Source organism: Oncorhynchus masou, chromosome 3, assembly GCF_036934945.1.
Source record: "Oncorhynchus masou masou isolate Uvic2021 chromosome 3, UVic_Omas_1.1, whole genome shotgun sequence".
NCBI classification, from domain to species: Eukaryota; Metazoa; Chordata; class Actinopteri; order Salmoniformes; family Salmonidae; genus Oncorhynchus; species Oncorhynchus masou.
In genome coordinates, this window is record NC_088214.1 from 875,854 (window position 1) to 902,980 (window position 27,127).

Below are 27,127 nucleotides of genomic sequence, written 5' to 3' on the forward strand. Positions count from 1 at the left end.
GAGAGATACCCTCCTGTAGGTTTTCACTCCAACCCTGTTCCTGGAGAGATACCCTCCTGTAGGTTTTAACTCCAACCCTGTTCCTGGAGAGATACCCTCCTGTAGGTTTTAACTCCAACCCTGTTCCTGGAGAGATACCCTCCTGTAGGTTTTAACTCCAACCCTGTTCCTGGAGAGATACCCTCCTGTAGGTTTTAACTCCAACCCTGTTCCTGGAGAGAGACCCTCCTGTAGGTTTTCACTCCAACCCTGATCTAGCTCATCTGATTAAATAATTAGCCAGTTGATAAACTGAATCAGGTTAGTTACAACTGGGGTTGGTGCAGAAACATTCAGGAAGGTTGGTAGCTCTCCAGGAACAGGGTTGGAGAGCCCTGACCTAGGACATCAAAAGCCAGCCAGGGTTTCATTAAATAAGCTAAATAGGCTACACTTTTTCATTAAATAGGCAATACATTTTCATTAAATAGGCAATACTTTGTTTTCACATTTAAGTCTTAAAGCCATTTAAGCCCTGTTCGGCGCATGTGACTAATGACATTTGATTTGCCACAACAATTTTAGCCTTTTTTGTTTCTTTCTTGGACTTCACTGTTGTCCACTCATCGTTGTCAATAAAACTGTACTCGATTAACTTTTTTCATCTTCAAAAACAACACATCGGCTTCCGCCATCTTAACTCCGTGCCTCAAAGAACGCCTTCTCCTCCTTTCTAATGCATCTCTGGTGTAGCTGCGCGCCAAGCATCTTGGGAAGTGATGTTTTACAGAATCATGTATTCTGATTGGTTTAAACTAAACCGATGACCTTTGACTCAACACGTGGTTTAAAAACTTGCAGGCTGGCCCGCGGAAATCTGTCAAAGATCTTTCAAGCTGCGCGCACTTTGTAGACGTTTCTAACTTGACTCAGTGTAGTAGTTAATATTTGTCATTTAAAAAAAAAAATATATATAAATATAAAATTGTGTCTTCTACAAACGTGCGCTATAACGGGTAGTTAAAACAGCAGCCAGGCAAGTCCCTGCTTTTCGTGGTATATTTTTTCATTAGCTAGCGAACGATAGCGCATGTTTGTTTCTGTGTAATATTTCCTCGTTCAAAACATCTGGGAACTCGGAAAAATACGAGGTCAAATCATTACGTCAGTGATCTTCAGGTTCGGAGCTCTAGAAAGAGGCCCGAGTTTCCGAGTTGGATGACCGTTCAAAATGACTTTGCTCTGTCGGAGCTTGTTTTCCCAGTTGTCTGGAATGCACGGAAGTTGGAGATTTTCAAGTTCCCATTTCCGAGTTTCCAGTTGTTTTGAACTCGGCATCATAAGAGCTCCGATCTCCATATGAGTGTTGAAGGGAGTAGTGATGATGATCAGCATGACAGTGTGTTGGAAGTGGTGTGGTGATGAACGTGTGTTTCTGTGCAGTATGAGTATATTGGAGGTGAGGTTTGTGGGTGACGGAGATGCACTGGAACACATGGTGGACAAACAACAAGGTAGGACCCCCACACAACACCATCACAAAGACCCCCACACACACACCATCACAAAGACCCCCACACACACACCATCACAAAGACCCCCACACAACACCATCACAAAGACCCCCCACACACACCATCACAAAGACCCCCACACACACCATCACAAAGACTACCACACACACCATCACAAAGACCCCCCACACACACACCATCACAAAGACCCCCCACACACACCATCACAAAGACCCCCACACACACGCCATCACAAAGACCCCCACACACACACCATCACAAAGACCCCCCCACACACCATCACAAAGACCACCCCACACACACCATCACAAATACCCCCCCACACACACCATCACAAATACCCCCCACACACACCATCACAAAGACCCCCCCACACACACCATCACAAAGACCCCCACACACACACCATCACAAAGACCCCCCACACACACACCATCAAAGACCCCCCACACACACCATCACAAAGACCCCCCACACACACCATCACAAAGACCCCCCCACACACACCATCAAAGACACCCCCCACACACACCATCACAAAGACCCCCCCCACACACACCATCACAAAGACCCCCACACACACCATCACAAAGACCCCCCCCACACACACCATCACAAAGACCCCCACACACACACCATCACAAAGACCCCCACACACTACTGCTGACTGATTTGTTGTTTTTGCTGTGTGTGTAGATGTGCAGGGCAGCCACAGCAGTGTGCAGAGACTGGTGACTCTGAGGAGTGAAGCTGGGAGGAGCGGTAGAGAGGATGAGGCAGTTAGTGACCTGCACTATGTCCAGGTCCTCGGAAAAGACGGTGTGTGTCGGTCGGACATGACCAACAGCCCTACTGACTGTGTGTGTACTGCCTGGCTGTGTGTGTGTCCTGCCTGGCTGTGTGTGTGATGTCCTGCCTGGCTGTGTGTGTGATGTCCTGCCTGGCTGTGTGTGTGTGTCCTGCCTGGCTGTGTGTGTGTGTCCTGCCTGGCTGTGTGTGTGTGTCCTGCCTGGCTGTGTGTGTGTGTCCTGCCTGGCTGTGTGTGTGTGTCCTGCCTGGCTGTGTGTGTGTGTCCTGCCCGGCTGTGTGTGTGTGTCCTGCCCGGCTGTGTGTGTGTGTCCTGCCCGGCTGTGTGTGTGTGTCCTGCCCGGCTGTGTGTGTGTGTCCTGCCCGGCTGTGTGTGTGTGTGTCCTGCCCGGCTGTGTGTGTGTGTCCTGCCCGGCTGTGTGTGTGTGTCGTGTCCGGCTGTGTGTGTGTCGTGTCCTGGCTGTGTGTGTGTCGTGTCCTGGCTGTGTGTGTGTCGTGTCCTGGCTGTGTGTGTGTCGTGTCCTGGCTGTGTGTGTGTCGTGTCCTGGCTGTGTGTGTGTCGTGTCCTGGCTGTGTGTGTGTCGTGTCCTGGCCGTGTGTGTGTCGTGTCCTGGCCGTGTGTGTGTCGTGTCCTGGCCGTGTGTGTCGTGTCCTGGCTGTGTGTGTGTCGTGTCCCGGCTGTGTGTGTGTCGTGTCCCGGCTGTGTGTGTGTCGTGTCCCGGCTGTGTGTGTGTCGTGTCCCGGCTGTGTGTGTGTCGTGTCCCGGCTGTGTGTGTGTCGTGTCCCGGCTGTGTGTGTGTCGTGTCCCGGCTGTGTGTGTGTCCTGTCTGGCTGTGTCCTGTCTGGCTGTGTCCTGTCTGGCTGTGTCCTGTCTGACTGTGTCCTGTCTGGCTGTGTCCTGTCTGGCTGTGTGTGGGGAGACTGTCTGGCTGTGTCCTGTCTGGCTGTGTCCTGTCTGGCTGTGTCCTGTCTGGCTGTGTCCTGTCTGACTGTGTCCTGTCTTTCTGTGTCCTGTCTGACTGTGTCCTGTCTGACTGTGTCCTGTCTGACTGTGTCCTGTCTGACTGTGTCCTGTCTGGCTGTGTCCTGTCTGGCTGTGTCCTGTCTGACTGTGTCCTGTCTGGCTGTGTGTGTGGGGAGACTGTCTGGCTGTGTGTGTGTCCTGTCTGGCTGTGTGTGTGGGGAGACTGTCTGGCTGTGTCCTGTCTGGCTGTGTCCTGTCTGGCTGTGTCCTGTCTGGCTGTGTCCTGTCTGGCTGTGTCCTGTCTGTCTGTGTCCTGTCTGTCTGTGTCCTGTCTGGCTGTGTCCTGTCTGTCTGTGTCCTGTCTGACTGTGTCCTGTCTGTCTGTGTCCTGTCTGACTGTGTCCTGTCTGTCTGTGTCCTGTCTGTCTGTGTCCTGTCTGGCTGTGTCCTGTCTGGCTGTGTCCTGTCTGGCCGTGTCCTGTCTGGCCGTGTCCTGTCTGGCTGTGTCCTGTCTGACTGTGTCCTGTCTGGCTGTGTGTGTGGGGAGACTGTCTGGCTGTGTGTGTGTCCTGTCTGGCTGTGTGTGTGGGGAGACTGTCTGGCTGTGTCCTGTCTGGCTGTGTCCTGTCTGGCTGTGTCCTGTCTGGCTGTGTCCTGTCTGACTGTGTCCTGTCTGGCTGTGTGTGTGGGGAGACTGTCTGGCTGTGTCCTGTCTGATTGTGTCCTGTCTGGCTGTGTCCTGTCTGGCTGTGTCCTGTCTGGCTGTGTCCTGTCTGTCTGTGTCCTGTCTGGCTGTGTCCTGTCTGGCTGTGTCCTGTCTGGCTGTGTCCTGTCTGTCTGTGTCCTGTCTGACTGTGTCCTGTCTGGCTGTGTCCTGTCTGGCCGTGTCCTGTCTGGCCGTGTCCTGTCTGACTGTGTCCTGTCTGGCTGTGTGTGTGTGTCCTGCCTGGCTGTGTGTGTGGGGAGACTGTCTGGCTGTGTCCTGTCTGATTGTGTCCTGTCTGTCTGTGTCCTGTCTGTCTGTGTCCTGTCTGTCTGTGTCCTGTCTGTCTGTGTCCTGTCTGACTGTGTCCTGTCTGTCTGTGTCCTGTCTGACTGTGTCCTGTCTGACTGTGTCCTGTCTGTCTGTGTCCTGTCTGTCTGTGTCCTGTCTGGCTGTGTCCTGTCTGGCTGTGTCCTGTCTGGCCGTGTCCTGTCTGGCCGTGTCCTGTCTGGCCGTGTCCTGTCTGGCTGTGTCCTGTCTGACTGTGTCCTGTCTGGCTGTGTCCTGTCTGGCCGTGTCCTGTCTGGCTGTGTCCTGTCTGACTGTGTCCTGTCTGGCTGTGTGTGTGTGTCCTGCCTGGCTGTGTGTGTGGGGAGACTGTCTGGCTGTGTCCTGTCTGATTGTGTCCTGTCTGTCTGTGTCCTGTCTGTCTGTGTCCTGTCTGGCTGTGTCCTGTCTGTCTGTGTCCTGTCTGACTGTGTCCTGTCTGTCTGTGTCCTGTCTGACTGTGTCCTGTCTGTCTGTGTCCTGTCTGTCTGTGTCCTGTCTGTCTGTGTCCTGTCTGGCTGTGTCCTGTCTGGCTGTGTCCTGTCTGGCCGTGTCCTGTCTGGCTGTGTCCTGTCTGACTGTGTCCTGTCTGGCTGTGTGTGTGGGGAGACTGTCTGGCTGTGTGTGTGTCCTGTCTGGCTGTGTGTGTGGGGAGACTGTCTGGCTGTGTCCTGTCTGGCTGTGTCCTGTCTGGCTGTGTCCTGTCTGGCTGTGTCCTGTCTGACTGTGTCCTGTCTGGCTGTGTGTGTGGGGAGACTGTCTGGCTGTGTCCTGTCTGATTGTGTCCTGTCTGGCTGTGTCCTGTCTGGCTGTGTCCTGTCTGGCTGTGTCCTGTCTGTCTGTGTCCTGTCTGGCTGTGTCCTGTCTGGCTGTGTCCTGTCTGTCTGTGTCCTGTCTGACTGTGTCCTGTCTGGCCGTGTCCTGTCTGACTGTGTCCTGTCTGGCTGTGTGTGTGTGTCCTGCCTGGCTGTGTGTGTGGGGAGACTGTCTGGCTGTGTCCTGTCTGATTGTGTCCTGTCTGTCTGTGTCCTGTCTGTCTGTGTCCTGTCTGGCTGTGTCCTGTCTGTCTGTGTCCTGTCTGACTGTGTCCTGTCTGTCTGTGTCCTGTCTGACTGTGTCCTGTCTGTCTGTGTCCTGTCTGTCTGTGTCCTGTCTGGCTGTGTCCTGTCTGGCTGTGTCCTGTCTGGCCGTGTCCTGTCTGGCCGTGTCCTGTCTGGCCGTGTCCTGTCTGGCCGTGTCCTGTCTGGCCGTGTCCTGTCTGGCCGTGTCCTGTCTGGCTGTGTCCTGTCTGACTGTGTCCTGTCTGACTGTGTCCTGTCTGAAGAGGGGGAGGAGTGTGCAGCAGCAGCAGCAGCAGCAGGAGGAGGAGGGGCATCAGTGTTCACCTTTCAGACGGTCAAACGCTCCAACAGGATGGCCCAGATGGGTACGTCTCTCCAAACCTTATCATATTGACGACATAGTTGAGTCACTGCTTTAACAGGAAATACATGACCTCAGAGATGGAAGCCTCTATGAGGTCAGATATCAGTACACTGGTAACAACCTACCCATTACCAAACTCTATGAGGTCAGATATCAGTACACTGGTAACAACCTACCCATTACCAAACTCTATGAGGTCAGATATCAGTACACTGGTAACAACCTACCCATTACCAAACTCTATGAGGTCAGATAAGCCTCACGCAGCACATTTTTTGTTCACCAAATTCAACACTCACAGTTATCTTATTTTCGTGGGCAGATTTTGGGCCGTGTGAAGCCGCTCGCTTCGCCTCTTCCTGTCTGGTCTCTCTGGCTCGTAGAGTAATCACTCTCTGTGTGTGTGTGTAGCGTCTGAGCTGGCTCGGACCCCAACGAGGAGTGTGACCTTCAGAACAACACCTGACCCTTCTGGCCCCGCCCACAATGGCTGCAGTGAGTCCCTCTTTCTTCCATCTCTTCCTTCCTTCCCGTTCTCTCATCCTCGTTCATCTCTTCCTTTCCGTTCTCTCATCCTCGTTCTCGTCCATCTCTTCCTTCCCTTTCTCTCATCCTCGTTCTCGTCCATCTCTTCCTTCCCGTTCTCTCATCCTCGTTCTCGTCCATCTCTTCCTTCCCGTTCTCTCATCCTCGTTCTCGTCCATCTCTTCCTTTCCGTTCTCTCATCCTCGTTCTCGTCCATCTCTTCCTTCCCGTTCTCTCGTTCTCGTCCATCTCTTCCTTCCCGTTCTCTCATCCTCGTTCTCGTCCATCTCTTCCTTCCCGTTCTCTCCTCATTTTCATCTCTATATCTCTGGATGTGACCAACACAATTGGATTTGATATACAGTACCAGTCAAAAGTTTGGACACACCTACTCATTCCAGGGTCTTCCCTTATTTTTTATTATTTTCTACATTGTAGACTAATGATGAAGACATCAAAACTATGAAATAACACATGGAATCATGTCGTAACCAAAAAAGTGTTTAGAAATCAAAATATATTTTATATTTGAGATTCTTCAAAGTAGCCACCCTTTGCCTTGATTGCAGCTTTGCACACTCTTGGCATTCTCTCAACCAGCTTCATGAGGAATGCTATTTCAACAATCTTCATGTAGTTCCCACATATGCTGAGCACTTGTTGGCTGCTTTTCCTTCACTGCAGTCCAACTCATCCCAAACCATCTCAATTGGGTTGAGGTCAGGTGATTGTGGAGGCCAGGTCATCTGATGCAGCATTCCATCACACTCCTTCTTGGTCAAATAGCCCTTACACAGCCTGGAGGTGTGTTGGGTCATAGTCCTGTTGAAAAACAAATGATAGACCCACTAAACCCAAACCAGATGGGATGGCGTATCGCTGCAGAATGCTGTGGTAGCCATACTGGTTCATATGGCTGCAATTCCGTTAACGGGATGATATGACAACAGCCAGTGAAAGTGCAGGGCGCCAAATTCAAAACAGAAATCTCATTAAAATTCCTCAAACATACATGTATTTTATACCGTTTTAAAGGTAATCTTGTTGTTAATCCCACGACAGTGTCCGATTTCAAAAAGGCTTTACAGGGAAAGCACCACAAACGATTACGTTAGGTCGACACCATGGCACAGAAAAACACAGCCATTTTTCCAGCCAAAGAGAGGAGTCACAAAAAGCACAAATAGAGATAAAATTAATCATTAACGTTTGATGATCTTCATCAGATGACACTCATAGGACTTCATGTTACACAATACATGTGTGTTTTGTTTTATAAAGTTCATATTTATATAAAAACATCTCAGTATACATTGGCGAGTTGCGTTCACTAGTTCCAAAAACATCCGGTGATATTGCATAGAGCCACATCATTTTACAGAAATACTCATTATAAATATCGATGAAAATACAATTGTTAGACATGGAAAAGTAGATCTACCTCTCCTTAATCTCTCCTCTACCTCCTGTGTCAGATTTAAAAAAAGCTTTACGGAAAAAGCAAACCATGCAATAATCTGAGAACAGCGCTCAGAAAACAAATACAATTATCCGCCATGTTGGAGTCAACAGAAATCACATTATAAATATTCCCTTATCTTTGATTATCTTCATCAGAATGCACTCCCAGGAATCCTAGTTCCACAATAAATGTTTGATTTGTTCGATAATGTCCATTATTTATGTCCATGTAGCTACTTTTGTTAGGGCGTTAGGTACACAAATCCAAACGCTCGTGCACGTCCAGCATAACGTTGGACAAAAACTTAGTTATATTACAGGTCGTAGAAACATTTCAAACTAAGTATAGAATCAATCTTTAGGATGTTTTTATCATAAATCTTCAATAATGTTCCAACCGGAGAATTCCTTTGTCTGTAGAGAAGCAATGGAATGCAGGTCGCTATCATGTGGATTGCGCATGACCAGGACCTGGCTCTCTGCCAGACACCTGACTCATTCAGCCCCACATCACAGTAGAAGCCTCATTCAAGTTTCTAAAGACAGTTGACATCTAGTGGAAGCCCTAGGAAGTGCAACTTGATCCATAATCCACTGTGTATTCAATAGGGGCTGGGTTGAAAATCGACCCTCAGATTTCCCACTTCCTGTTTGGATTTCTTCTCAGGTTTTTGCCTGCCAACTTGTAACAAGGCACACCTGTTAATTGAAATGCATTCCAGGTGACTACCTCATGAAGCTGGTTGAGAGAATGGCAAGAGTGTGCAAAGTTGTCAAAGGCAAAGGATGTCTACTTTGAAGAACCTCAAATATAAAATATATTTTAATTTAACTTTGTTGTTGCTTACTACATGATTCCAAATGTGTTATTTCATAGTTTTGATGTCTTCACTATTATTCTACAATGTAGAAAAGAAACGCTTGAATGAGTAGGTGTGATAACTAATGTGTGTTCAGGTGAATGCTGTCCATTTTCTCTGTTTTCTCCCCATCTCTAGATGTGAGTGAGAACAGGACTCCTCAGAAGGTGAGTATTGGAGAGAACAGATGTAGGCAGTTGCCACCTGACCTTTCATAGACTATATTGGTGCCCAGTGCTGAGCTGTGACCTGTGTTACTTCCTGTTTCCTCTCAGGGCAGGAAGGTGCAGTTTGTTTCCACAACGCCCCACAGACTCAGGAAGAGACTCTCAGGTGGGAAACAAACAATCGGCTACTGACGTTAAATGTTTGGGACATTCAATTTACTCTTTCAACCGTGACTACACAAAACAAAAATATAAACCCAACATGTTAAGTGTTGGTCCCATGTTTCATGAGTTGAAATAAAAGATCCCAGAATTTTTCCAAACCTTATTACTCTCACATTTTGTGCACAAATTTGTTTTACATCCCTGTTAGTTAGCATTTCTCCTTTGCCAAGATAATCCATCTACCTCACAGGTTTGGCATATCAAGAAGCTGATTAAACATGATCATTACACAGGTGCACCTTGTGCTGGGGACAGTAAAACAACGTCACATAAAACAATGCCGCAGATGTCGCAAGTTGCAATTGGCATGCTGACTGCAGAAATGTCCACCTGAGCTGTTGCCAGAGAATTTAATATACATATAATATACTATAAGCCGCCTCCAACATCGTTTTAGAGAATTTTGCAGTACATCCAACCGGCCACACAACCTCATTGTGTGGATGAGCGGTTTGCTGATGTCAACACTGAACAGAGTGCCTCACTATGGGGTTATGGTATGGGCAGGCATAAGCTACGGTCAACTAACACAACTGCATTTCATTGATGGCAATTTGAACGTTAGAGATATCGTGATGAGATCCTGAGGCCCATTGTCGTGCCATTCATCCTCCTCCATCACCTCATGTTTCAGCATGATAATGCACGGTCCCATGTCACAAGGATCTGGACACAATTCCTGGAAGCTGAAAATGTCCCAGTTCTTCCATGACCTGCATATTCACCAGAAATGTCACCCATTGAGCATGTTTGGGATGCTCTGGGTTGACGTGTACGACAGCGTGTTCCAGTTCCCGCCAATATCCAGTAACTCGCACAGCCATTGAAGAGGAGTGAGACAACATTCCACAATCAACAGCCTGATCAACTCCATGTGAAGGAGATGTGTCGCGCTGCATCAGGCAAATAATCACACCAGATACTGACTGGTTCTGATCCACACCCTACCTCTTTATTAAGGTATCTGTGACCAACAGATGCAGATCTGTCTTCCCAGTCATGTGACATACATAGATTAGGGCCTCATGAATTTAAATTGACTTTCTTCATATGAACTGTAACTCTCTGAAATTGTTGCATATTGCGTTTCTGTTTTTGTTTAGTATATTAAACTAAGGTCTGTCTGTCTGTTAGCTCCCAGCCTGAGGTCCGACAGCGACAGCGAGCTCTCTCCCTCTGACTCTGGAGAGGAGGAGGAGGATGATGAAGATGATAAGGGGAAGAGAGAGGAGGACAGAGTGAATCAGTCCAGCACACCCAGTAAGCCTTCAGCCACAGCTCTCTATAAGACACCTGCTAAGAAGAGCAAGACTGCCCCAGAACCAACCTGCCAGGTTAGTCACCCAGAACCACCCTGCCAGGTTAGTCACCCAGAACCACCCTGCCAGGTCAGTCAGTCAGCAAGATTTGTTTTTATTATGGATCCCCATTAGTTCCTGGCAAGGCAGCAGCTACTCTTCCTGGGGTTTATTATGGATCCCCATTAGTTCCTGCCAAGGAAGCAGCTACTCTTCCTGGGGTTTATTATGGATCCCCATTAGTTCCTGCCAAGGCAGCAGCTACTCTTCCTGGGGTTTATTATGGATCCCCACTAGTTCCTGCCAAGGCAGCAGCTACTCTTCCTGGGGTTTATTATGGATCCCCATTAGTTCCTGCCAAGGCAGCAGCTACTCTTCCTGGGGTTTATTATGGATCCCCATTAGTTCCTGCCAAGGCAGCAGCTACTCTTCCTGGGGTTTATTATGGATCCCCATTAGTTCCTGCCAAGGCAGCAGCTACTCTTCCTGGGGTTTATTATGGATCCCCACTAGTTCCTGCCAAGGCAGCAGCTACTCTTCCTGGGGTTTATTATGGATCCCCATTAGTTCCTGCCAAGGCAGCAGCTACTCTTCCTGGGGTTTATTATGGATCCCCATTAATTCCTGCCAAGGCAGCAGCTACTCTTCCTGGGGTTTATTATGGATCCCCATTAGTTCCTGCCAAGGCAGCAGCTACTCTTCCTGGGGTTTATTATGGATCCCCATTAGTTCCTGCCAAGGCAGCAGCTACTCTTCCTGGGGTTTATTATGGATCCCCATTAATTCCTGCCAAGGCAGCAGCTACTCTTCCTGGGGTTTATTATGGATCCCCATTAGTTCCTGCCAAGGCAGCAGCTACTCTTCCTGGGGTTTATTATGGATCCCCATTAGTTCCTGCCAAGGCAGCAGCTACTCTTCCTGGGGTTTATTATGGATCCCCATTAGTTCCTGCCAAGGCAGCAGCTACTCTTCCTGGGGTTTATTATGGATCCCCATTAGTTCCTGCCAAGGCAGCAGCTACTCTTCCTGGGGTTTATTATGGATCCCCATTAGTTCCTGCCAAGGCAGCAGCTACTCTTCCTGGGGTTTATTATGGATCCCCATTAGTTCCTGCCAAGGCAGCAGCTACTCTTCCTGGGGTTTATTATGGATCCCCATTAGTTCCTGCCAAGGCAGCAGCTACTCTTCCTGGGGTTTACTACGGATCCCCATTAGTTCCTGCCAAAGCAGCAGCTACTCTTCCTGGGGTTTATTATGGATCCCCATTAGTTCCTGCCAAGGCAGCAGCTACTCTTCCTGGGGTTTATTATGGATCCCCATTAGTTCCTGCCAAGGCAGCAGCTACTCTTCATGGGGTTTATTATGGATCCCCATTAGTTCCTGCCAAGGCAGCAGCTACTCTTCCTGGGGTTTATTATGGATCCCCATTAGTTCCTGCCAAGGCAGCAGCTACTCTTCCTGGGGTTTATTATGGATCCCCATTAGTTCCTTCCAAGGCAGCAGCTACTCTTCCTGGGGTTTATTATGGATCCCCATTAGTTCCTGCCAAGGCAGCAGCTACTCTTCCTGGGGTTTATTATGGATCCCCATTAGTTCCTGCCAAGGCAGCAGCTACTCTTCCTGGGGTTTATTATGGATCCCCATTAGTTCCTGCCAAGGCAGCAGCTACTCTTCCTGGGGTTTATTATGGATCCCCATTAGTTCCTGCCAAGGCAGCAGCTACTCTTCCTGGGGTTTATTATGGATCCCCATTAGTTCCTGCCAAGGCAGCAGCTACTCTTCCTGGGGTTTATTATGGATCCCCATTAGTTCCTGCCAAGGCAGCAGCTACTCTTCCTGGGGTTTATTATGGATCCCCATTAGTTCCTGCCAAGGCAGCAGCTTCTCTTCCTGGGGTTTACTACGGATCCCCATTAGTTCCTGCCAAAGCAGCAGCTACTCTTCCTGGGGTTTATTATGGATCCCCATTAGTTCCTGCCAAGGCAGCAGCTACTCTTCCTGGGGTCCAAAGACATTAAGGCAGTTACATTCGGAAAGGATTCAGACCCCTTGACTTTTTCCACATATTAAGGTACAACCTTGTTCTAAAATTGATTCAATTGTTTTTTCCCCCTCATCAATCTACACACAACAATAATATCACATTCATATACGTATTCAGAATCTTTACTCAGTACTTACAGCCTCAAGTCTTCTTGGGTATGACGCTACAAGCTTGGCACACCTGTTTTTGGGAAGTTTCTCCCATTCTTCTCTGCAGAACCTCTCAAGCTCTGTCAGGTTGGATGGGGAGCGTCGCTGCACAGCTATTTTAATGTCTCTCTAGAGATGTTCAAGTCTGGGCTCTGGCTGGGCCACTCAAGGACATTCAGAGACTTGTCCCGGAGCCACTCCTGTATTGTCTTGGCTGTGTGCTTAGGGTCGTTGTCCTGTTGGAAGGGGAACCTTCACCCCAGTCTGAGGTCCTGAGCTCTCGGAAGCAGGTTTCATCAAGGATCTCTCTGTACTTTCCTCATCTTTCCCTCTATCCTGACTAGTCTCCCTGCCTCTGAAAAACATCCCCACAGCATGATGCTGCCGCCACTATGCTTCACTGTAGGGATGGTGCCAGGTTTTCTCCAGACGTGACACTTGGCATTCAGGCCAAAGAGTTCAATCTTGGTTTCATCAGACCAGAGAATCTTGTTCCTTTTGGCAAACTCCATGAGGGCTGTCATGTGCCTTTTATTGAGGTGTGGCTTCCATCTGACCACTCTACCATAAAGGCCTGATTGGTGGAGTGCTGCAGAGATGAGTGTTCTTCTGGAAGGTTCTCCCATCTCCACAGAGGATCTCTAGAGCTCTGCCAGTGACCATCGGGTTCTTGGTCACCTCCCTGACCAAGGCCCTTCTCCTCTGATTGCTCAGTTTGGCTGGGCGGCTAGCTCTAGGAAGAGTCTTGGTGGTTCCAAACTCCTTCCATTTAAGAATGATGGAGAACACTGGTGGACCCCCAAGTTGTAGAAACATCTCAAGGATGATCAATGGAAATATAATGTACCTGAACTCCATTTACAGTCTCACAGCAAAGGGTCTGAAATATGAGGTGATGGCGGCGGATGAATGGCACGACATTGGACCCCGGGATCTCATCACGGTATCTCTGTGCATTCAAATTGCCATTGATAAAATGCAATTGTGTTTGTCTGTAATTTATGCCTGCCCATACGTTGGGGCACTCTGTTCCCAACGTTGACATCAGCAAACTGCTCACCCACACGACGCCATGTATGCGGTTGTGAGGTCGGTTGGACGTACTACCAAATTCTCGAAATTAACATTAAGGTCTCTGGCAACAGCTCTGGTGGACATTCCTGCAGTCAGCATGTCCCTCAACTCGAGACATCTGTGGCATTGTGTTGTCTGACAAAACTGCACCTTTTAGTGTCCCTTTATTGTCCCCAGCACAAGGTGCACCTGTGTAATGATCATGCCGTTTAATCAGCTTCTTGAAAATGCTCACTAACAGGGATGTAAACAAATTTGTGCACAACATGTGAGTGAAATAAGCTGTTTGTGTTGGTGGAAAATCTTTAATTTCAGCTCATGAAACATGAGCCCAACAATCTTTGTTCTATGTAGTACTGGCTCTGTGTAGTACTGGCTCTGTGTAGTACTGGCTCTGTGTAGTACTGGCTCTGTGTAGTACTGGCTCTGTGTAGTACTGGCTCTGTGTAGTACTGGCTCTGTGTAGTCCTGGCTCTGCGTAGTCCTGGCTCTGCGTAGTCCTGGCTCTGCGTAGTCCTGGCTCTGCGTAGTCCTGGCTCTGCGTAGTCCTGGCTCTGCGTAGTCCTGGCTCTGCGTAGTCCTGGCTCTGTGTAGTCCTGGCTCTGTGTAGTCCTGGCTCTGTGAAGTCCTGGCTCTGTGTAGTACCGTGTGCCTCCCAGAGTCTGTTCTGGATGTGGGGACTGAAGAGACCTCTGGTGGCATGTCTTGGTATGACTTCGTTCTTTCTGTTTTAGGCCAGTCTGGTCGAGGAATACTTTGAGGCTCACGGCAGTTCTAAATTCCTGACGTCAGACCGGACCCTGCAGCGCCTACACACACCTAAACTAGACCGGGTGAGTACACACACACACACACACACCTAAACTAGACCGGGTGAGTACACACACACACACACACACCTAAACTAGACCGGGTGAGTACACACACCTAAACTAGACCGGGTGAGTACACACACCTAAACTAGACCGGGTGAGTACACACACCTAAACTAGACCGGGTGAGTACACACACACCTAAACTAGACCGGGTGAGTACACACACACACCTAAACTAGACCGGGTGAGTACACACACACACCTAAACTAGACCGGGTGAGTACACACACACACCTAAACTAGACCGGGTGAGTACACACACACACCTAAACTAGACCGGGTGAGTACACACCTAGGAGATGTAAACCATGTGATTCATGTTTATTGTGTGTAGGAGACGTTGTTCCGTCTGTTAGAAGGGAAACCGGCGTGTTGTTCTCCAGAGATTGAGAAGCTCCACTCCAGTCACCATGAACACTTCAACAAGTGGATGCTGCAGCTACAGTAAGGACCTCTCCCTATGCAGGACCTCTCTCCCTATGCAGGACCTCTCTCACTATGCAGGACCTCTCTCTCTATGCAGGACCTCTCTCCCTATGCAGGACCTCTCTCCCTATGCAGGACCTCTCTCACTATGCAGGACCTCTCTCCCTATGCAGGACCTCTCTCCCTATGCAGGACCTCTCTCTCTATGCAGGACCTCTCTCCCTATGCAGGACCTCTCTCCCTATGCAGGACCTCTCTCACTATGCAGGACCTCTCTCCCTATGCAGGACCTCTCTCCCTATGCAGGACCTCTCTCCCTATGCAGGACCTCTCCTCTATGCAGGACCTCTCTCTATGCAGGACCTCTCCCTATGCAGGCCCTCTCTCCCTATGCAGGCCCCTCTCCCTATGCAGGACCTCTCTCCCTATGCAGGACCTCTCTCCCTATACAGGACCTCTCTCACTATGCAGGACCTCTCTCACTATGCAGGACCTCTCTCCCTATACAGGACCTCTCTCCCTATGCAGGACCTCTCTCACTATGCAGGCCCTCTCTCCCTATACAGGACCTCTCTCCCTATGCAGGACCTCTCTCCCTATGCAGGACCTCTCTCCCTATGCAGGACCTCTCTCTCTATGCAGGACCTCTCTCTCTATGCAGGACCTCTCTCACTATGCAGGACCTCTCTCCCTATGCAGGACCTCTCTCCCTATGCAGGACCTCTCACTATGCAGGACCTCTCTCACTATGCAGGACCTCTCCCTATGCAGGACCTCTCTCCCTATACAGGACCTCTCTCACTATGCAGGACCTCTCTCACTATGCAGGACCTCTCTCACTATGCAGGACCTCTCTCACTATGCAGGACCTCTCTCCACTATGCAGGACCCTCTCTCACTATGCAGGACCTCTCTCACTATGCAGGACCTCTCTCACTATGCAGGACCTCTCTCACTATGCAGGACCTCTCTCCCTATACAGGACCTCTCACTATGCAGGACCTCTCTCCCTATGCAGGACCTCTCTCACTATGCAGGACCTCTCTCACTATGCAGGACCTCTCTCACTATGCAGGACCTCTCTCCCTATACAGGACCTCTCACTATGCAGGACCTCTCTCCCTATGCAGGACCTCTCTCACTATGCAGGACCTCTCTCCCTATACAGGACCTCTCACTATGCAGGACCTCTCTCCCTATGCAGGCCCTCTCTCCCTATGCAGGCCCTCTCTCCCTATGCAGGACCTCTCTCACTATGCAGGACCTCTCTCACTATGCAGGACCTCTCTCACTATGCAGGACCTCTCTCCCTATACAGGACCTCTCTCACTATGCAGGACCTCTCTCACTATGCAGGCCCTCTCTCCCTATGCAGGACCTCTCTCACTATACAGGACCTCTCTCACTATGCAGGCCCTCTCTCCCTATGCAGGCCCTCTCTCCCTATGCAGGACCTCTCTCCCTATGCAGGACCTCTCTCACTATGCAGGACCTCTCTCACTATGCAGGACCTCTCACTATGCAGGCCCTCTCTCCCTATGCAGGCCCTCTCTCACTATACAGGACCTCTCCCTATGCAGGACCTCTCTCACTATGCAGGACCTCTCCCTATGCAGGACCTCTCTCACTATGCAGGCCCTCTCTCACTATGCAGGACCTCTCTCACTATGCAGGACCTCTCACTATAGAGGACCTCTCTCACTATGCAGGACCTCTCTCCCTATACAGGACCTCTCCCTATGCAGGACCTCTCCCTATGCAGGACCTCTCTCACTATGCAGGACCTCTCTCACTATGCAGGACCTCTCTCACTATGCAGGACCTCTCTCACTATGCAGGACCTCTCTCCCTATGCAGGACCTCTCTCACTATACAGGACCTCTCCCTATGCAGGACCTCTCCCTATGCAGGACCTCTCTCACTATGCAGGACCTCTCTCACTATGCAGGACCTCTCTCACTATGCAGGACCTCTCTCCCTATGCAGGACCTCTCTCACTATGCAGGACCTCTCTCACTATGCAGGACCTCTCTCACTATGCAGGACCTCTCTCACTATGCAGGACCTCTCTCACTATGCAGGACCTCTCTCACTATGCAGGACCTCTCTCCCTATACAGGACCTCTCTCACTATGCAGGACCTCTCTCTCTATGCAGGCCCTCTCTCCCTATGCAGGACCTCTCTCACTATGCAGGACCTCTCTCACTATGCAGGACCTCTCTCCCTATGCAGGACCTCTCTCACTATGCAGGACCTCTCTCACTATGCAGGACCTCTCACTATGCAGGACCTCTCTCTCTATGCAGGACCTCTCCCTATGCAGGACCTCTCTCACTATGCAGGACCTCTCTCACTATGCAGGCCCTCTCTCCCTATGCAGGACCTCTCTCACTACGCAGGCCCTCTCTCACTATGCAGGACCTCTCTCACTATACAGGACCTCTCTCACTATGCAGGACCTCTCTCCCTATGCAGGCCCTCTCTCCCTATGCAGGACCTCTCTCCCTATACAGGACCTCTCTCACTATGCAGGCCCTCTCTCCCTATGCAGGCCCTCTCTCCCTATGCAGGACCTCTCTCTCTATGCAGGACCTCTCCCTATGCAGGCCCTCTCTCACTATGCAGGACCTCTCTCACTATGCAGGACCTCTCTCACTATGCAGGACCTCTCACTATGCAGGACCTCTCTCACTATGCAGGACCTCTCCCTATGCAGGACCTCTCTCACTATACAGGACCTCTCTCCCTATGCAGGACCTCTCTCCCTATGCAGGACCTCTCACTATGCAGGACCTCTCTCACTATACAGGACCTCTCTCACTATGCAGGACCTCTCTCCCTATGCAGGACCTCTCACTATGCAGGACCTCTCTCACTATGCAGGACCTCTCACTATGCAGGACCTCTCTCACTACGCAGGACCTCTCTCACTATGCAGGACCTCTCTCACTATGCAGGACCTCTCTCCCTATACAGGACCTCTCTCACTATGCAGGCCCTCTCTCACTATGCAGGCCCTCTCTCACTATACAGGACCTCTCTCCCTATACAGGACCTCTCTCACTATGCAGGCCCTCTCTCACTATACAGGCCCTCTCTCCCTATGCAGGACCTCTCTCACTATGCAGGACCTCTCTCACTATGCAGGACCTCTCTCCCTATACAGGACCTCTCCCTATGCAGGACCTCTCTCACTATGCAGGACCTCTCTCACTATGCAGGCCCTCTCACTATGCAGGACCTCTCTCACTATGCAGGACCTCTCTCACTATGCAGGACCTCTCTCCCTATGCAGGACCTCTCTCCCTATACAGGACCTCTCTCACTATGCAGGACCTCTCTCACTATGCAGGACCTCTCTCACTATGCAGGACCTCTCTCACTATGCAGGACCTCTCTCACTATGCAGGACCTCTCTCACTATGCAGGACCTCTCTCCCTATACAGGACCTCTCTCACTATGCAGGACCTCTCTCTCTATGCAGGCCCTCTCTCCCTATGCAGGACCTCTCTCCCTATGCAGGACCTCTCTCACTATGCAGGACCTCTCTCACTATGCAGGACCTCTCTCACTATGCAGGCCCTCTCTCCCTATGCAGGCCCTCTCTCCCTATGCAGGACCTCTCTCACTATGCAGGACCTCTCTCACTATGCAGGACCTCTCCCTATGCAGGACCTCTCTCCCTATACAGGACCTCTCTCACTATGCAGGACCTCTCTCACTATGCAGGCCCTCTCTCACTATGCAGGACCTCTCTCTCTATGCAGGACCTCTCTCTCTATGCAGGACCTCTCTCTCTATGCAGGCCCTCTCTCACTATGCAGGACCTCTCTCACTATGCAGGACCTCTCTCACTATGCAGGACCTCTCTCTATGCAGGACCTCTCTCACTATGCAGGCCCTCTCTCACTATGCAGGACCTCTCTCCCTATGCAGGACCTCTCACTATGCAGGACCTCTCTCACTATGCAGGCCCTCTCTCACTATGCAGGCCCTCTCTCCCTATGCAGGACCTCTCTCCCTATGCAGGACCTCTCACTATACAGGACCTCTCTCCCTATGCAGGACCTCTCTCACTATGCAGGCCCTCTCTCACTATGCAGGCCCTCTCTCCCTATGCAGGACCTCTCTCCCTATGCAGGACCTCTCACTATACAGGACCTCTCTCCCTATGCAGGACCTCTCTCACTATGCAGGACCTCTCTCACTATGCAGGACCTCTCTCCCTATGCAGGACCTCTCTCCCTATGCAGGACCTCTCTCCCTATACAGGACCTCTCACTATGCAGGACCTCTCTCACTATGCAGGACCTCTCTCACTATGCAGGACCTCTCTCACTATGCAGGACCTCTCTCCCTATGCAGGCCCTCTCTCCCTATGCAGGCCCTCTCTCACTATGCAGGACCTCTCTCCCTATGCAGGCCCTCTCTCACTATGCAGGACCTCTCTCACTATGCAGGACCTCTCTCCCTATGCAGGACCTCTCTCACTATGCAGGCCCTCTCTCACTATGCAGGACCTCTCTCCCTATGCAGGACCTCTCCCTATGCAGGACCTCTCTCACTATGCAGGACCTCTCTCCCTATGCAGGACCTCTCTCACTATGCAGGACCTCTCTCCCTATGCAGGACCTCTCTCCCTATGCAGGACCTCTCTCCCTATGCAGGACCTCTCCCTATGCAGGACCTCTCTCACTATGCAGGACCTCTCACTATGCAGGCCCTCTCTCACTATGCAGGCCCTCTCTCACTATGCAGGACCTCTCTCACTACGCAGGCCCTCTCTCACTATGCAGGCCCTCTCTCACTATGCAGGACCTCTCTCACTATGCAGGACCTCTCTCCCTATGCAGGACCTCTCTCACTATGCAGGACCTCTCTCACTATGCAGGACCTCTCACTATGCAGGACCTCTCTCCCTATACAGGACCTCTCTCCCTATGCAGGACCTCTCTCACTATGCAGGACCTCTCTCCCTATGCAGGACCTCTCTCCCTATGCAGGACCTCTCTCCCTATGCAGGACCTCTCCCTATGCAGGACCTCTCTCACTATGCAGGACCTCTCTCCCTATGCAGGACCTCTCCCTATGCAGGACCTCTCTCACTATGCAGGACCTCTCACTATGCAGGCCCTCTCTCACTATGCAGGCCCTCTCTCACTATGCAGGACCTCTCTCACTACGCAGGCCCTCTCTCACTATGCAGGCCCTCTCTCACTATGCAGGACCTCTCTCACTATGCAGGACCTCTCTCCCTATGCAGGACCTCTCTCACTATGCAGGACCTCTCTCACTATGCAGGACCTCTCACTATGCAGGACCTCTCTCCCTATACAGGACCTCTCTCACTATGCAGGACCTCTCTCCCTATGCAGGACCTCTCTCACTATGCAGGACCTCTCTCCCTATGCAGGACCTCTCTCACTATGCAGGACCTCTCTCACTATGCAGGACCTCTCTCACTATGCAGGCCCTCTCTCACTATGCAGGACCTCTCTCACTATGCAGGACCTCTCTCACTATGCAGGACCTCTCTCACTATGCAGGACCTCTCTCACTATGCAGGACCTCTCTCACTATGCAGGACCTCTCTCACTACGCAGGCCCTCTCTCACTACGCAGGCCCTCTCTCACTACGCAGGCCCTCTCTCACTATGCAGGACCTCTCTCACTATGCAGGCCCTCTCTCACTATGCAGGCCCCATCTCACTACGCAGGCCCTCTCTCACTATGCAGGCCCTCTCTCACTATGCAAGCCCTCTCTCACTACGCAGGACCTCTCTCACTATGCAGGCCCTCTCTCACTATGCAGGCCCTCTCTCACTATGCAAGCCCTCTCTCACTATGCAGGACCTCTCTCACTATGCAGGCCCTCTCTCACTATGCAGGCCCCATCTCACTACGCAGGCCCTCTCTCACTACGCAGGCCCTCTCTCACTACGCAGGCCCTCTCTCACTACGCAGGCCCTCTCTCACTACGCAGGCCCTCTCTCACTACGCAGGCCCTCTCTCACTACGCAGGCCCTCTCTCACTACGCAGGCCCTCTCTCACTACGCAGGCCCTCTCTCACTACGCAGGCCCTCTCTCACTACGCAGGCCCTCTCTCACTACGCAGGACCTCTCTCACTATGCAGGACCTCTCTCACTATGCAGGACCTCTCTCCCTATACAGGACCTCTCTCCCTATGCAGGACCTCTCTCACTATGCAGGACCTCTCTCACTATGCAGGACCTCTCTCCCTATGCAGGACCTCTCTCACTATGCAGGACCTCTCTCCCTATGCAGGAACTCTCACTATGCAGGACCTCTCTCACTATGCAGGACCTCTCTCACTATGCAGGACCTCTCCCTATGCAGGACCTCTCTCACTATGCAGGACCTCTCTCACTATGCAGGACCTCTCTCACTATGCAGGACCTCTCCCTATGCAGGCCCTCTCACTATGCAGGACCTCTCACTATGCAGGACCTCTCTCCCTATGCAGGACCTCTCCCTATGCAGGACCTCTCTCACTATGCAGGACCTCTCTCCCTATGCAGGACCTCTCCCTATGCAGGACCTCTCTCACTATGCAGGACCTCTCTCACTATGCAGGACCTCTCTCCCTATGCAGGACCTCTCACTATGCAGGACCTCTCTCCCTATGCAGGACCTCTCTCACTATGCAGGACCTCTCTCACTATGCAGGACCTCTCCCTATGCAGGACCTCTCTCACTATGCAGGACCTCTCTCACTATGCAGGCCCTCTCTCACTATGCAGGCCCTCTCTCCCTATGCAGGACCTCTCTCACTATGCAGGACCTCTCTCACTATGCAGGACCTCTCTCCCTATGCAGGACCTCTCTCCCTATGCAGGACCTCTCTCCCTATGCAGGACCTCTCACTATGCAGGACCTCTCTCACTATGCAGGACCTCTCTCCCTATGCAGGACCTCTCTCACTATGCAGGACCTCTCTCCCTATGCAGGACCTCTCTCCCTATGCAGGACCTCTCTCCCTATGCAGGACCTCTCTCCCTATGCAGGACCTCTCTCACTATGCAGGACCTCTCACTATGCAGGCCCTCTCTCACTATGCAGGCCCTCTCTCACTATGCAGGACCTCTCTCACTACGCAGGCCCTCTCTCACTACGCAGGCCCTCTCTCACTATGCAGGACCTCTCTCACTATGCAGGACCTCTCTCCCTATGCAGGACCTCTCTCACTATGCAGGACCTCTCTCACTATGCAGGACCTCTCACTATGCAGGACCTCTCTCTCTATGCAGGACCTCTCTCCCTATGCAGGACCTCTCTCACTATGCAGGCCCTCTCTCACTATGCAGGACCTCTCTCACTATGCAGGACCTCTCACTACGCAGGCCCTCTCTCACTACGCAGGCCCTCTCTCACTATGCAGGACCTCTCTCACTATGCAGGCCCTCTCTCACTATGCAGGCCCCATCTCACTACGCAGGCCCTCTCTCACTATGCAGGCCCTCTCTCACTATGCAAGCCCTCTCTCACTACGCAGGCCCTCTCTCACTATGCAGGACCTCTCTCACTATGCAGGCCCTCTCTCACTATGCAGGCCCCATCTCACTACGCAGGCCCTCTCTCACTACGCAGGCCCTCTCTCACTACGCAGGCCCTCTCTCACTACGCAGGCCCTCTCTCACTACGCAGGCCCTCTCTCACTACGCAGGCCCTCTCTCACTACGCAGGCCCTCTCTCACTACGCAGGCCCTCTCTCACTACGCAGGCCCTCTCTCACTACGCAGGCCCTCTCTCACTACGCAGGCCCTCTCTCACTACGCAGGCCCTCTCTCACTACGCAGGCCCTCTCTCACTACGCAGGCCCTCTCTCACTACGCAGGCCCTCTCTCACTACGCAGGCCCTCTCTCACTACGCAGGCCCTCTCTCACTATGCAGGCCCTCTCTCACTACGCAGGCCCTCTCTCACTACGCAGGCCCCATCTCACTACGCAGGCCCTCTCTCACTACACAGGCCCTCACTCACTACGCAGGCCCTCTCTCACTACGCAGGCCCTCTCTCACCTGTACGCAGGCCCTCTCTCACCTACGCAGGCCCTCTCTCACTACGCAGGCCCTCTCTCACTACGCAGGCCCTCTCTCACTACGCAGGCCCTCTCTCACTATGCAGGCCCTCTCTCACTATGCAGGCCCTCTCTCACTATGCAGGCCCCATCTCACTATGCAGGCCCTCTCTCACTACGCAGGACCTCTCTCACTATGCAAGCCCTCTCTCACTATGCAGGCCCTCTCTCACTACGCAGGCCCTCTCTCACTATGCAGGCCCTCTCTCACTATGCAGGCCCTCTCTCACTAGTGAGGTTACTAGACCGTATCACCATCCCGCTCTACGGAGTGGAGTTCTAAATGTGTGTGTGTGTGTGTAGGCTGGGTTACAGTGTGTTGCTGTACGGACTGGGCAGTAAGAAGGCCTTACTCGAGGAGTTCCGGGTGTCTCTGCTCTGTCAGGAGATACACCTGGTTGTCAACGGATTCTTCCCTTCCATCTCTCTCAAATCAGTCAGTATAAGACACACACACACACCTGTACACACACACACACACACACACCTGTACACACACACACACTCACTCACCTGTACACACACACACACACTCACTCACCTGTACACACACACACACACTCACTCACCTGTACACACACACACACACTCACTCACCTGTACACACACACACACTCACTCACCTGTACACACACACACACACTCACTCACCTGTACACACACACACACACTCGTACACACACACACACACTCACCTGTACACACACTCACCTGTACACACACTCACCTGTACACACACACACACACACTCACTCACCTGTACACACACACACACTCACCTGTACACACACTCACCTGTACACACACTCACCTGTACACACACACACACACACACACACACACACTCACTCACCTGTACACACACACACACACACACTCACCTGTACACACACTCACCTGTACACACACTCACCTGTACACACACACTCACCATACACACACTCACCTGTACACACACACACACACACCTGTCACTCACCTGTACACACACACACACACACACACTCACCTGTACACACACTCACCTGTACACTCACTCACCTGTACACACACTCACACTCACCTGTACACACACACACACACTCACCTGTTCACTCACACACACACACACTCACCTGTACACACACTCACCTGTACACACACTCACCTGTACACACACTCACCTGTACACACACTCACCTGTACACACACTCACCTGTACACACACTCACCTGTACACACACTCACCTGTACACACACTCACCTGTACACACACTCACACCTGTACACACTCACTCACCTGTACACACACTCACCTGTACACACACTCACCTGTACACACACTCACCTGTACACACACTCACCTGTACACACACTCACCTGTACACACACTCACCTGTACACACACACACACACACTCACTCACCTGTACACACACACACACACACACTCACCTGTACACTCACTCACCTGTGATGTTCTCCTCCTGTCCTGTAGATCCTGACTGCTCTGTCTGCAGAGATTCTAGAACACCAAGGAACGTTCCGGAACCCTGCTGACCAACTACAGTACATCACCACCACCCTCAGAGAACGTGGGTAGACCTTGACCCGTAGCATACAGTGACCTTGACCCGTAGCATACAGTGACCTTGACCCGTAGCATACAGTGACCTTGACCCCTAGCATACAGTGACCTTGACCCCTAGCATACAGTGACCTTGACCCCTAGCATACAGTGACCTTGACCCCTAGCATACAGTGACCTTGACCCCTAGCATACAGTGACCTTGACCCCTAGCATACAGGGACCTTGACCCCTAGCATACAGGGACCTTGACCCCTAGCATACAGTGACCTTGACCCCTAGCATACAGTGACCTTGACCCCTAGCATACAGGGACCTGTGTGACCTTGACCCCTAGCATACAGTGACCTTGATCCGTAGCATACAGTGACCTTGACCCCTAGCATACAGGGACCAGTGTGACCTTGACCCATAACATACACGGACCTGTGTTTGTGAACTTTGACCTGTGTGTGTGTGTATCTCATCAGAGCCGGACCTCCATGTGTACCTGTTGATCCACAACATTGACGGTCCCATGCTCCGCGGAGGGAAGACCCAGAATGCACTGGGCCAACTGGCCTCACTACCCAACCTGCACCTTGTCGCCTCCATCGACCACATCAACGCACCGCTCGGTACGGTACAGTTTGTCTATTCGTCCTGTATTACTTGGTCTTACCACAGATGTTTATGAAGGTGTGTCTCCCTGCAGTGTGGGACCAGTGTAAACTGAGCCAGTTTAACTGGTTGTGGTGGGAGTGCGTGTGTTTCCAGCGTTATGTGGAGGAGACGTCCTATGAGAACTCTCTACTAGTTCAACAGACTGGAGCCCTCGCCCTCTCCTCCCTGACACACGTCCTGCGCAGCCTTACGGCTAACGCCAGGTACACGCTACGGCTAACACCTTACGGCTAACGCCAGGTACACGCTACGGCTAACACCTTACGGCTAACGCCAGGTACACGCTACGGCTAACACCTTACAGCTAACGCCAGGTACACGCTACGGCTAACACCTTACGGCTAAAGCCAGGTACACGCTACGGCTAACACCTTACAGCTAACGCCAGGTACACGCTACGGCTAACACCTTACAGCTAACGCCAGGTACACGCTACGGCTAACACCTTACAGCTAACGCCAGGTACACGCTACGGCTAACACCTTACAGCTAACGCCAGGTACACGCTACGGCTAACACCTTACAGCTAACGCCAGGTACACGCTACGGCTAACACCTTACAGCTAACGCCAGGTACACGCTACGGCTAACACCTTACAGCTAACGCCAGGTACACGCTACGGCTAACACCTTACAGCTAACGCCAGGTACACGCTACGGCTAACACCTTACGGCTAACGCCAGGTACGCACGCTACGGCTAACACCTTACGGCTAACGCCAGGTACGCACGCTACGGCTAACACCTTACGGCTAACGCCAGGTACGCACGCTACGGCTAACACCTTACGGCTAACGCCAGGTACGCACGCTACGGCTAACACCTTACGGCTAACGCCAGGTACGCACGCTACGGCTAACACCTTACGGCTAACGCCAGGTACGCACGCTACGGCTAACACCTTACAGCTAACGCCAGGTACACGCTACGGCTAACACCTTACAGCTAACGCCAGGTACGCACGCTACGGCTAACGCCAGGTGCACACCTGTTTGGATAAGGTTTGATTTGGTTGTGTAATGGTGGTGTGTGATTGGTCTACAGGGGCATCTTTAAACTGCTGGTGGAGTTTCAACTGGAGAACAAAGACAACCCTTCAACCCTTCACACACAGGTACACACACACTACCCCTCCTACAACCCTTCACACACACACACACAACCCCTCCTACAACCCTTCATACACAGGTACACACACACACAACCCACCCCTTCACACACACACACACTACCCCTCCTACAACCCTTCACACACACACACACTACCCCTCCTACAACCCTTCACACACAGGTACACACACACTACCCCTCCTACACAGGTACACACACACTACCCCTCCTACAACCCTTCACACACAGGTACACACACACTACCCCTCCTACAACCCTTTCACAGTGATTGTTTTAAAGTGTATGTGTGTGTAGGCTTGTCATTCCAGGACTTCTACCAGCGTTGTCGGGAAGCCTTCCTGGTGAACTCTGACCTCACCCTGCGTACCCAGCTCACAGAGTTCAGAGACCACAAACTCATCCGCACACGCAAGGTACGCACACGCACACACACACACACACACAGCTTCAACCTGAAATGGACTAATTTTTCCCATGATCCCTCAGGGTGCTGATGGAGTGGAGTACCTGCTGGTTGCTGTGGAGACCAGCACGCTGACTGACTTCCTGGAGAGAGAAGTAGAGTGAGGAGAGGAGCAGACATCATGTTCAGTCTTTCTCTCCAGCCCAAGAGAACTGGGCCTCACTGGGTCAGACAACTGGGCGGTATTGATAACGGGTCTCGTAGGGTCAGAGAACTGGGCCTCACTGGGTCAGACAACTGGGCGGTATTGATAACGGGTCTCGTAGGGTCAGAGAACTGGGCCTCACTGGGTCAGACAACTGGGCGGTATTGATAACGGGTCTCGTAGGGTCAGAACTGGGTCTAACTGGGCAGACAAC

At 51.7% G+C, this 27,127-nt stretch overlaps 1 protein-coding gene across 1 annotated transcript; it reads left to right on the top strand.

Annotated features, from left to right (window-relative positions):
* Positions 1-1,039: 1,039 nt before the first annotated feature.
* orc2 (origin recognition complex, subunit 2) lies at positions 1,040-27,127 on the top strand. Its single transcript, XM_064928805.1, has 16 exons — positions 1,040-1,493; positions 2,211-2,333; positions 5,640-5,741; positions 6,152-6,235; positions 8,725-8,753; positions 8,862-8,919; positions 10,113-10,312; positions 14,278-14,376; positions 14,753-14,862; positions 23,249-23,381; positions 24,422-24,518; positions 24,982-25,128; positions 25,206-25,377; positions 26,219-26,272; positions 26,592-26,718; positions 26,792-27,127. Exons 1-16 carry the CDS (start codon positions 1,361-1,363, stop codon positions 26,870-26,872), a joined length of 1,749 nt encoding a protein of 582 aa, XP_064784877.1. The 5' UTR covers positions 1,040-1,360; the 3' UTR covers positions 26,873-27,127.

Coding starts and splice junctions, on each gene's coding strand:
- orc2 (XM_064928805.1), top strand. CDS start 1,361: ATGATGATCAGCATGACAGTGTGTTGGAAGTGGTGTGGTGATGAACGT. Junction 8,920..10,112: donor ACTCAGGAAGAGACTCTCAG/GTGGGAAACAAA, acceptor TCTGTCTGTTAG/CTCCCAGCCTGAGGTCCGAC. Junction 23,382..24,421: donor CTTCCATCTCTCTCAAATCA/GTCAGTATAAGA, acceptor CCTGTCCTGTAG/ATCCTGACTGCTCTGTCTGC.